Source organism: Aquila chrysaetos, chromosome 11 (assembly GCF_900496995.4).
Source record: "Aquila chrysaetos chrysaetos chromosome 11, bAquChr1.4, whole genome shotgun sequence".
In the NCBI taxonomy this organism is placed as follows: Eukaryota; Metazoa; Chordata; class Aves; order Accipitriformes; family Accipitridae; genus Aquila; species Aquila chrysaetos.
The window spans coordinates 31,430,211-31,443,057 of NC_044014.1; the positions used below are offsets into that span (position 1 = coordinate 31,430,211).

The following is a 12,847-nucleotide window of genomic DNA, read 5'->3' on the forward strand; positions in this document are numbered from 1 at the left end:
GAACTACACCATTCTCAAGCAATGAATCAGCTTCTGACAACTCTAAGTTCCTTCTTCAGATTTTAGAACGTTTTCTTTATTTCAGATTAGTTTTTATGTTTAAATTCAGTTACTATTTCACCTGAAATTCAGAAAGTGCGTAGAAGTAAAAAAAAAAAGTAATATCCTTTTCTACATCAAATCTTTGAATAGAAGTATGACAGTGAAATCAAATCTCAATGGATTTTTTTCAGTTCACTAACGGACAATGCCAACTTTAATAAATCCATTTTAATATTTAATATTAACACTAATTATTTTTAAATTTAACTTTTAATAAACCTTTCTTCATACATATTGAATGCTATTAATACATTTTTAGTCAACTAATTTACAAGGATTAAAATACCGGTCTTCTGCAGTGTCTCTGAAGAACACATAAGGGTGTGATGAACCACATATCTAACATTACAGCGTATAGTAAACTGACAGTAACAGAGTACAAAATTTAGGAGAACGTCTTTAAGTACACATTAAGTTCTTTAACTACTCTGTTACATATATTAATTAATTATGGTCATCAATGCATTATAAAAAAAAAAGAAAGAACTCAGAAGTAAAACTGCTTCTCTGAACTAAAAACCTGCACTAGTGTGAAGACAAAAGCATATTTACCACAGTCCTCAACTGCAACGGAAGCTGATAACCTCTTGCCTTAGATGAGCATAAGTAGGTGGGTGAAGATGCAGAGCAAGTCACAGGTCTAAAGATATTGCAAAGGCCTTCCACAGTGAGAAAGGAAATATAAAATGTTTTTCCTGAAAAGGCTGCTATTAAATCTAGCCATCTGCTACCCAGGCTTATTTTCAATCATTTCTCAATGTGAGTGAAAAAGTCCCATAAACTATAAAGAAGATACAATCCAAAGGGTAACCACTGTGTCCCCCCGCTCTGTAGTACTGACCTGAGAAACAGCAGCTGTTCACCAATAATGGCATGGAATTGCCTGTTTTCTGCTGTTGTTCTAAGAATATTTTCACATTAATCAACACATGCAGCCACTTGTTTTTTAAAGTTACCTATTAAGGAATCTGGTGTGTGTATATATACATGCACGTATACAGACATACTTGCTTTTACTATTCTCTCAGGTCTTGGTAAGCCCAGAAATTCCTACCATTTTGAAGAAGCCTCCAAAACAACTGAGGGAACAAACCATTAACCTGGGTGTCAGTCACTGAAAATACACACGCTGGGTTATTTCTACTTTCTCTGCTTTTCCCTCCTCTTTCTGTAAATCACATTAATTCTCTTCAATTCCTCATAATGTGTCTTCTCCACCTCTACTGGCTCCTTTATGATGCATTTTTGTAATATCCTGCATATATTTTCCTTGTTGAAACTATTTTTTCCACTTCCAATTTCCACTTTTTAGACTTTTCACTTTAGACTTCCTCTTTCCTATAAAAATTTCAAATACTTGATGACTATCAACTTTATTCTTTCCTCATCCCCAAGCACAACTCCTCCATGAATCTAGAAACAAGCAGAAATACTTTAATGTTTTTCTACTCACCACCCCTAGAAACCAAGCATATTTTATATGTTTGAAGACGAGCCCTTAGGCAACTTGCATCAAAGAACCAACAACATTTCAGTAAGCTCAACTTTCCCATGGCTTTCAGAACTCGCTCAGTATTGATTTGAAAGTCAGAAATATTCCTAAGACAAGGCAATTTCTTCTTTAGAGGCTGAAAAAATTTTTTACAATCTTTAAACTTAATTTAGCTATATTATTTATTAGAAGTTATTTATTGAAACATTATTAATAAATGTGATCATGGAAGGAGTTAACGTAATTTAATTTTAAGCCACTATAAGACCTGTATATTTGTATTATTATTTCTATTTGTACCTAGAGAAAAAAAATTTGTTCCTTCAGTTGCTATTGCCTTTGAGTAAAATGCTGAAAACTGCTGACTAATGCAAAGGGGTAATCATGACTTCAGTAAAAACAACAAAGCATATCACTCCCAACCTCTTCGAGGGAAGAAGCTGGTATCTTCTGCAAGAAGCAGCAAAGCTGCTTCAATTCTAGTAGAACAAGCCCCACTGCAAAATACTGTGTCTGAAAGTATTTTAGAGTAGATGAGACCTCTAGAAGTCACCTGGTACCACCACCCGGTCAAAGCAGGACCAACTTCTAAGTGAGACTAGGTTGTTCAGAGTCATTCTAATAAAGTTTCAATTATCTCTAAGGATGGATATTGCACAACCTCTCCAGGCAGCCTCTTCTAATGCTTAACCACATTCACAGTGAAAATTTCTTTCCTAATTTCTCACCAGAATTTCCTTTATTGTGATTTGTGCCTGTTACCAATCTAATCACCTTACAGCTACCTGTAAATATTTGTAAATCTGTACTATAAACTTCAACTATACCCAAACTAGGCTATTTCTGTCTAAATAGTTGAGCTATTTCTTGCCAATTAAAAATTACATGTCCACAACAGGAAGAGGGACTGGTCTTGATAATTTCCCTCTCAAAACTTAACTAATGCAACAAGGATGGAATAATCCTGGATTTGTTTGTTTTGTTGCTTTAAACCTTGGAATCTTTGCTGCAATGACAAAGCTTCAAACTAACACCCATGCTCCTCCCCACTCCTGAAGTGTGTGTGTGCATGCATACACAGACACAGAGTGAATCAAGCCAAACATCAGCACTTAAAGCACATATCTAAAAGTTACGAGACACTATTCTGAGCCCCTGCAGGCTAAAAAGATGAAAGCGCTCAAATAACTTGGCAATTATACAGGAACACTTGTCCAGTTTTGGAAGAAAAGTTTACAATTCTGTAGGCTGTACTCAACAATACAGAAGCCTTCACTGTGCTCGTGGTAGCCTCCTGGACTGAACCCCACAGGAAACTCAAAAGAAAGAATGGCAGTTTTAAGTAAAGTGCAATTCTGCACTGATCCAGAGAGAGGAGTTCTGTTCCATAAAAGCTTAGCTGTGAATGTGTGTGGGATGGTACTTGAAAGAGCTTAAAGATGATCCTCCTTGCACTGAGGCACTGTTCATTTAATTCGGGTCTTAGTGTAGTTGACAGCTCCTCCCTGGTCAATTCCAGGTAAGTATCTTCAGCATCATTTGTATATACTGCTTAATAAAGGTTTGGGTTATGTTTAAGGGTACAGCCTTGTGCTCTGCCTAAGTGCTTCCCCCCACCCAGGTTAGAAGCTGCAGCAGTTCCCAAACACACCTTGGCAAGAGGATAAATACCAACACACAGGGAGAGGCAGGATCAAGTGGCTTGGAAGGGGCAGGCCCATTACACATTTGATGCAAGTCTGCTCTTAAAATCAGTTGTCAAGCTATGTATCAAGCATAGTCCTGATAGACACAGCTCTGCTAAATCCTTTAATCTCATATTGCAGGTCCACAGCAGAAAAAGAACAAAGATTGTCATTTGGGCACTTACCAGGCTTCCTCCTCTTCCCATTTTAATGGATTCATTTAATTGTTACTCTTGAAAGTAAATAGCTCAAAGAATATCTCAAAATAAAATCAAGCACTAAGCAGTAATTGATGTAAGTGTGGAAAAAGAATATAAAACCTTTTATATTCAAGTATTAAAGTGGCAGTACCAAATTAGTCTTGTCTATTTCCTCAAAACATATGGAAAGCTCTGTATATGCGACTCAGATATATGAGAGGTGCACAGCAGGGAGAACAAGAAATCTTACACAGAGACCAGCTATGGATGTACATGCTTTATGGACATGCAGAGCACCACTGTTCATGTCCCAAACATGAGAATGCAATACCACTAACAGCTCAGATACCATTCTGCTATTCTGACACTTCTCTGAACTACAAGCAATTACAGAATCAGATCTACCAGGTACAGTTGCTAATAAGGAGTAAGGAAACAATAATAAAATGGATTTCTCCACAAGCCAGTTATAATCTTTACACTTAAACTTCAATTCCTGATAGAGCATGAGATATTGACATTGGCTGGTTCCCAATACTTCGGTTCCCAATATTTTTCTTTTTAATTCAACCCAATTTGACAGAGGAGTTGAAGTTCTAATGACAACTGGGTTTCCAGAAGTTTTTCATAACTGGTGGCTGGAAAGACAACAGATGTACAAACAAGTATCTTCACTAACTGAAAACCAGGCTATTGTGAACATCCCATAGCCTCACCTTGGCCCATCGAGTAGGCATAACAAGTTTATTTAGATTAGTTACACCACACTATCTCTTGGCTGCTGGGAGCACCAGAAGGCACGGGGTACTGCACACAGCAATTTCTTCAGTGTGTCAAGTTTAAAGGGATCAATGATGCACACATACAGGAAACTGAAATTCAGAAAGTCAAACCTTCAATTCTGCTGCTCATAGAACTTGCGTCACAGTGTACTATGCACTTCTGGTATTGTCTCCACTTAAGCATTTGCTGAAATAGACCTAATCTATAATGTATACTACAACAATACATGATGTCATGGTTTAACCCCAGCCAGCAACTAAGCACCACGCAGTCGCTCGCTTGCTTCCCCCTGACCCTCAATGGGATGGGGGAGAGAATCAAGGGGGAAAAAAAAAAAAAAAAAAAAGGTAAAACACATGGGTTGAGATAAGAACAGTTTAAAAGAACAGAAAGGAAGAAAATAATAATGATAATAATGACAACAATAAAAGAACTGGAGTATACAAAACAAGTGACACACAATGCAATTGCTCACCACTCACCGACAGATGCCCAGTTAGTTCCCAAGCAGTGATCCCCACCCCCCACCCCGCGCAACACCCCCCAGATTATATACGGGGTATGATGTCACATGGTATGGAATATCCCTTTGGCCAGTTTGGGTCAGCTGCCCTGGCTGTGTCCCCTCCCAACTTCTTGTGCCCCTCCAGCCTTCTTGCTGGCTGGGCATGAGAAGCTGAAAAATCCTTGACTCAGTCTAAACACTACTTCGCAACAACTGAAAACATCAGTGTGTTATCAACATTCTTCTCATACTGAATCCAAAACATAACACTATACCAGCTACTAGAAAGAAAATTAACTCTACCCCAGCTGAAACCAGGACACATGGCCACTATAATGTCCTTCTTTTTAGGGAAGTGGCTATATGGCATGTCAGGCAGATATGCCACCTGCCTGCAAAATTAAAAAATACAAAACAAAACAAAACAAAAAAGCCAAACCCCAAACGAAAAACCCTGCCCCAACCACTGGAACACACACAACCCAGTTACAGATGAAAAATATAAACTTATTTCAGTTAGTACATATTTACCTTGAACATGGAGAATGATAAGCAGATAGGCTCCAAGCAATTGCTCATAAACTCTTAATCGAGTCATTGTTCACTTCTAATCCTTCCCGTGCAAGGCGACTGGCCCTTCTGCTTGACAAATGTTAAGCTTAGTCTGTTTGGTAAAGCCTAATACAAGGTTTGGTGCTTGACTGCAAAGATGCTTTTGTAACTTTCCAACTTCGTTTCCTGAAAGATACAGTAAAACAAAGTGTTATGAAACTGCTTGCATTTCTGAAACAAGAGAAAACCATCAAGATTTTCATCACACTGATCATAACCATGTGGCTGCAAAAAATAATTAAAAACGCGTATGTTTACGAAGATTAATAACTGAAAACATTAGCCATATTTACTATCCAAATGAATAGCAGGGTTCTTCTGAAATATACATTTTTGGCAACAACACACAGGAATGTTTTTGCATTCCTGTAAAAAATATTAGATATGTTAACTCACTAGTCACAGCCATATATTTTAGACTCACACACAGCTATCATAAGCAGTATTCAACAGATTAACATGTAAAAGTAAATCTGTTTGAAAACCATTTTCTTTACAGAAATTAAAACCTATACTTACTATTTTTCTTAAAAATGAAACTCAGTGGTGACTTCTTATAATATTGCAGGGAAAAAAGCAACACCATGTTGAGCCACCAGTTGAAAAATGCTTGCAGAAAAGCTTTATTGCAATAAAAACCAGCCCCTCTGCTGGATGAAAGCTAAATTTGTATTAAAATAGTTTAGTTACCTAATTTACTTAGTGTTACTTTTGTCTTCTAGATAGTGCTACGTGTTTTAAAAAAAAAAAAAAGCACAATCTCATTTAACATTTGAATGAAGAAATTAATTTCTCACTTAGCATGACCTATATTCCAGTCCCTCTTCCTATAGACTGCTACGTTATATAGTGCTTTCTGGAGAAGAGAAAGTTAGCTCAGTTCACAACACCAATGAACATTTATTATTAATCTCTGTTAACTCCAATTCAAAAATCCCAATATCCTTCTGGATTCACAGGTTTTGTGCAAATTAACCCCTCCTGAAAAATTATGCTACTATATACACATGCCATTTGCTCCAAAAATAAAATATAGGTCTACTCATCCAGTGGATAAACACATAGCTAAGACAGACAAATTGAATAAGAAGTTACTTTTTCAGACTGCAGTAGCTGTGGTCACGTTCTGCTTAACGAACTTTCTGCAGTGATTCACAAGGGAAGCATAATTGGGCCTCAAAGGACTAAAAAGCAGCTCGAACACCTAAATAGTTAATCGCAACAAAAGCGACGTTGCACAAAGACGAACAGAGGGCTGATTTTGCCTTTCCTCGGCCTCTTGTTTCGGTGGGCTTGACCCCCCTGACCCCTGTCAGCCTGGCGCTGCTCATGAATGCCAAAACTGGCGTTCGCTCAGGGACGGGCTGCAATTACTGTTGGTGGCCGCTTCCACCATCAATAACTCAATCTGTCTGTCGGTGAGACCCAAGAACTTTTCATTTTAATTAGTGCTTCGGAGGCATTTAACATGGAGGCAAATTAGCAGCCGAGCCGGGAGGTGTCCGTCACTTCCAATTTCGGCGGGGCTGGGGCAGGCCGCCCCGACCCCTGGCCTACTTTTCACACGTCTCTGACTTCTCCCTAACGGAGCGACAAAGTGCCTCCGCGCCAGAGGAAGCCATGGGCGAGCGCTGGGCCGGGCGCCTGCCGGCCGCGCTCCCCGGCCGCCGCGGCCCCGCCGCTTCGCCGTGATTACTGCCAGGGGACGGACACGGAACACCACCACCACGCTTTGCGGACGTCCCAAGCGCTCCTAACGTCAGAATAAACTTCCTGGCGAGGCAGAGGTAAAAACAGCACGGTAACAAAAATATCCACTCTCTTTAAGCGCTTCCTAATCACCAGAAAGAGGACCAATTCCGACAGCTGACAGGGAACGTCTTTCTAGCTATAAAAACATCAGGCCAGCAACGGAAGTCTGGAAGTATTAGTGCTTTATTCCGTGTTTCAACTACAATGAACTTCAATCCTCAATAAAACACGTGGGAGACGAAAACTTCCAACAGCTTGTATGTAGTAGAACAACAAAGGCTTTATTTACAGTATTATTTTTGCAGTCCATCAAGGAAAAACACCCACTAATAGTCTGTTTAAAGTACATTTAAAAATAATTTCTGTCTGTCTTCTGCATGCAAGTTTCAGTAAGGACTACTACCTATGCTCACTCTTCCACATTTCAAGAGCAGGAGTGTTTTAAACTTTCAGAAATTGGTGATCTCGCTCGCCAGTTCGGTAAGGTAAGAGAGCACACTGGCACAGGAACTTAACATGCAACGTGTATTTACCACTGTACTACACAGTACGTTATCAAAAAATCAAGAAGAAATGAGAAAAGAACATTTTAATGCAACTCGCTTCCAATTTAATGGTGATTTTTGTTCAGTGAGACAATTTAAGGTAGCTTTCAAAAATGTTGTCCAAGCCTATTCAAGAACATAACGCTCTCCACTTAGAACCAGTATTTTGTACCTGAACCTTCCTTCCATTAATATTTCATTTTTCACAGACATGTATGTATTAAAATGTAAGTATGTATGAAAACGTATATAAAAACACGTAATAAAAATGACACCGAGAACAAGTTCTGTTACAATTCCCCATTTAAAAATCATTCTAATTTGAGAATGTTTATCAGCATTTAAAAGAATCTCAAAAATGGAAAGTAAAACGCAGCAAGGCTGCAATTCCCTTCTCTTCCCCTGAAATGCACATATGATGCCTTAGTACTGTTACTTGAGCTACCTTTCTGCTGCTGCTACTGTCAGTGTCCAAGTTTGCTCTTCGCCAGGAAAGCCCCGCAGCTGGCCGCACGGCTTGGGCAGACAAGCACTCACCAGCCTTGCTGCGCCCACAGCACTAACGGTAACGTTTCACCGTTGGGCAGGTGAGTTTAATGCGCTGATGAAAAACTAGCGATTTACAATAAAATGTCCCAATCTGAACTATGTGAACGGCAGTGTGGACACATGCCCTATTCTACCGCCCACACCACAGAAGCAACAAAGCTGTGTCCAAAACATGACGTGGATGGGTTGAGGCAGTTTTTTCAGTCACCACAGTAAAATTCAGCAGAGCTTTCCTGCCACAGCTATCAGAAGAGATTTTAGGCACTTTTTACCCATCCTTTGAACTGCTCTTCCTTTTTCTCACGTAAGTTTCCGAGCTAAACAAACTAAGATAATTAGTTCTCTAGTAGCCTATGTTGCTCTTTTGCAGAAAGGGAAACTGTTTGAAAACATTTTGTTCCTAAAAATCAGCTGGCACTCTGATATAGCTATGTAGTTTCACAGCTTAAAAAAAAGTTTTAGGAAACAGACTAGTTGTTCTAGTGCTTCTAACAAATGCCACACCCCAAAATGACGTAGTTATGACCTTTGTATGAGAATATCTTTCACTAAACACAGAACAAACCACAACAACAAAAAATACATTTGACAAAACTGAAGAGGCTGCAACGACACCTTTTCTGAACCATTTCTGGATTCCCATTAAAGAGGAAGACTGGCAGCCCTGCTAAGGCACACTAAAGTAAGCAATGGCTGGAATTTCTCCAAAACCTGCCTGATATTAACAGTGTAATATGACACAACTAAATGACTACTTCAAATGCGTTAAAGCACCAATTAACACCTGGAATGCTACTCTGCCAACAGAGGGATGCTGAAGAAATTCAAACCCATAAGCCAATCAGCTGATTTCAAAGTCCTCAATCTCTCTTTTTCTTTTTTTCTATTGTAGCCATGAAGAAACATTCAACCATAATTTGTTAAAAAGTAATTTATTCATCAGTTGTACCGCCCTATTTGTCTACAGTGTAATTTATTATCTTTCCTAAAAATAGTTTATTGAAGAAAATGCTTTTGTTATTAAAACTGTGTGGGTTATTTTCTGAACTGGAATTCAGCTGTGAATTCATGGCACTATCATGGCAGTCTAGCCCTACACTCCATATGACTTCCAAATATAAGCAGCTGAAGTGTGCAAGATTTGTCATATGGTCCAAAATGATTCTGAAAGCAGGGAGTTCAGTGGTAACAGTTCTTTAGATGTGGTTCTGTAATATTTTTAACAGCATGATCCCCAAACCAAATGAGCTGCACTGTCCCAAATTTCAATGAAGAATGATAGTGCTGAACATAAGAACAAAGATAGTATTGTAAAAGGGGAACACATGAAAAAAGAAACGTCAATCTCAGACTTCACAACAATTTGAACATTAAATCCATTTCAACAGACAAGATGTTTCAAAACATTTGCAGCAGTACATACAATACCAAGTAAATGTATTTGCCAAAGCAAAACTGAAAAATATTAAATGTTTCTCCTACATGTAATGGGGGCAAGAAGCGACTTAAGTAACCGTAAGCATATTACCTCAATCACATGTACAGTTTTGAACACAACTTCGAGGTGGAACAGAATGCCAGAGATAAATTGGACTGTCAGTCTAAGCTAGTATACAACAACAACTTTTCTATTACAGCTTAAAAAAACCTGATATGGTGCCACAAAGAAAATTATTAATTTGGATGAAGAAAAGAGGGATTGTAAGAACAGTAAAGTATTCACGACAGGGCAGACAACAAGTAGTTTCAAGAACAGAGATTACTAGTGTAGTTCAAATGACATTCAAGGACCTTGATTCTTCCGTCAGCTTGATTCACGAATACTTACCCTTTTCATTAATGAGCTAAGCCCAAAAAGCAAAACTTTGATAAACTTGCTGACAAACATGAATTGTCAATTCAGTTGAGTGTTGTTCTTCTGCAGGAAGATTTTGATCACATGAAGAACTGAAGTAACAGAAATGAAACGAAATACAAGAGCATGAAATTGGGAAAGTTACACATATCGGGAACTCTGAAGCCTTTCTGCTTCACATAGACTAGGAGTTCATGCATAGGAGATTGCTACGTCCAAGGACTCAAGTACCCTAACTGATTATAGAATGTCAGAGACATCCATGTGATGTTGCTGGGAGAAAGAGACAAACACAACTCTAGGATTTCCTGGGGAAATTTCCCAGGGGACATGGTAAAACACGGACAGTGCAGAGACAACATGATTGATAAATTCAGCATATGCCTAGAAGGACTGATAATACTATCTGGAGAACAGGAAAGCCCTATGAATGGAGACAAAAAGGAAAGAAAAATATCAATACAGTGAAAGTTGCCAGGGAAATGATTACTCTTTGAAAATGTAACATAAGAATAAACACAAGGAAAGACAGATAGCTGTTCAACCTGAACAAAATTACTGGTTCAACAACAACTAGGTATGGATTAGCCATTAAAATTTATTTAGATCAGAAATTAGAAGACAATTCCTAACCACTGATTAGAAGGTTCTAGGGCAGATTTTTAAACTAAACAGAAACCAAAAACTTAATTAGTCTTTAGTTTACAAAGGCCACCATCTCATGTAGCTGCAGGTGACACGACAGGAGCAGACTCTGTTCCAGGAGAGCCCTTACAACTCCATTTTGTTATTCATAACACAAAACAAGCTGGAGCTAACTTTAGCTTATTCAAAGTCGAATAGTCAGATTTAATCAATTCCATAACAAGAAGAAAGTTTAAATAAAAGTTTCAGATTCTGTACTGTTAATTTTGTCAAATACTAGTACAAGCCTACTTTTAAAATGTGTTTCTATTATTTTATTGCAAGGCATGCCTACACAAATTGTAGAGAAGTGTCATACTGAAACAGCTGAACTAGCTATGCTAAGTGCTGTCAAATATGCTAAGTTAAAAATGCAGGTAAATCCACCACCAAAATCTATAAAGAAATCATACAGTTGACAAAGAAGACTGCTGGCTATTACAAGCTAGTTGGTTGCATGGCCATCAACAAAAACTATTTCAAATAAGGCCCTATTTGTTTAGGCACTAATCTGTGCAAGCTCACAAAAATAATTCCATTAAATTGCAGATTGTATTAGAATTATTTAAAACTGTTAGTGACTGCACAAATCAAAAAGCCAAGAGGTTGTGCAAATTATTTCAGTGTTCTTTCTCCTATAAACTGCTACAAAATCTGAAATGTTAAATGAAGCATGTTTGTGGGTGTGTGTACATTACACACTTCTCAAAAGACTGAAATGAAAAACCTATCTATTTGTAGGACATTTATAACCACGTGTTTATAATGCAGGTACTGCAATGGTGGGTTTGTTCATTCAAAAACCACGAGCCCCTAACAACTGCTTTCTGCAGCAAGAGGCTTCAGAGTCTTAAAAAAGGACTTCTTATTTTCGAGCAGCTGGAAGAAAAGTCACCAAAATCTACCTTGAATACTCCAACAGAAATCTTACGCAAGGAAGATTTCACACTGCTTGCAAATATCAAATGTGTGTACATTACTGCAGAATTTAGAAGCCAAACTACTAAATTATGATACATCTGTCTGCTTCATAAACAAAGTTGTTAACCATGAAGAAATTAAAGCCTAGCTGCTCTTTACCATGCCCAGCACAATTAGGTAATTGGGGACGCCACTCATTGGACTCCTGAATGCCCATCTTACTGTTACTCTGGAATCCAATTAACTAACTGCTACAAAGCTTCTGCCATTAAATTAACAGTAATGAAATTCAGTAAAATTATTTTCCCAGTGCCATCAGGTATTCAGACATATCCTAGTATGTTACAAACATGACACATTCTCTCATTTGAACATATTCAAACAGGATTTCGCTACACATTTTTATTCATCTTGACCCATTTCCACTCTTTCAACTCCATCACTTTGGCGATTAGCTGGCTGAGAGCTTCTGCCCTTAAGACAATTGGCAAAGGAACACCCATGCTCCTTCTATCATAAATGACATCAACTTCTGCTATTCTACCCAGAAGCTATCATTCTTCAATGGTTTTATTATCTATTTATCATTTTTGCTAGTTCCTTACTGTCATACCGGTCTATGTGAACAAGGAGAAAAGTCTCCACATGTAATACATTCCATCTCTTAACAAATCCGAACTGGGAACATAACTTAAACCTTTTAAATTTTGTTCACAAAAAAATTACTTAAAGAAAGCCTTTTGTTCACTAAACAGCAAGCGAAGTCATTAAAATTGTTACAAATTTCACACATCACTATTGCAAATATTATGGTCATACTATACCGTGTACAAGACCTATCACATATTTTGGCTCTGAATTACAGTTATTTTATACAAACAATATACCTAGGCTGGAAAAGGGAAAAAGCTGGGCCTCAATCCTGAATATATATTTGCTCACTTTTTTAAGTGAACAATGGACCCTAAAATCAGGACCAGCGCCTTTAAAAGTACAAATGCTTTCATAGGAAGGGTTTCTAAAGTGCGACATCCCTTTCAGCACTATAAAGATGACTAATTAATGTTTTCACAACCTTACAGTAATTTTTTTGTAATTTAAGGACAATTGTTCATTAATCTATGTCACACACACCCCCCCCAACCAAAAAACTGACAGGGTA

The 12,847-nt window shown here is 38.1% G+C and overlaps 1 protein-coding gene across 8 annotated transcripts in view; it reads right to left on the reverse strand.

Moving 5' to 3' along the window:
• Window positions 1-12,847, reverse strand: part of BMPR1A (bone morphogenetic protein receptor type 1A) — an 86,222-nt gene that overhangs the window by 21,360 nt on the left and 52,015 nt on the right. For 5 of the 8 annotated variants that reach the window (XM_030031029.2, XM_030031024.2, XM_030031025.2 and 2 more), the window contains one exon: window positions 5,299-5,505. In XM_030031029.2, coding sequence (XP_029886889.1) covers window positions 5,299-5,365 — 67 coding nt within the window. In that variant the 5' untranslated portion in view covers window positions 5,366-5,505. Of the gene's footprint in view, window positions 1-5,298; window positions 5,506-5,898; window positions 5,919-8,112; window positions 8,248-12,847 lie in introns of those variants that run through there. The other 3 variants (XM_030031030.2, XM_030031031.2, XM_030031032.1) reach the window with 3 other exon arrangements.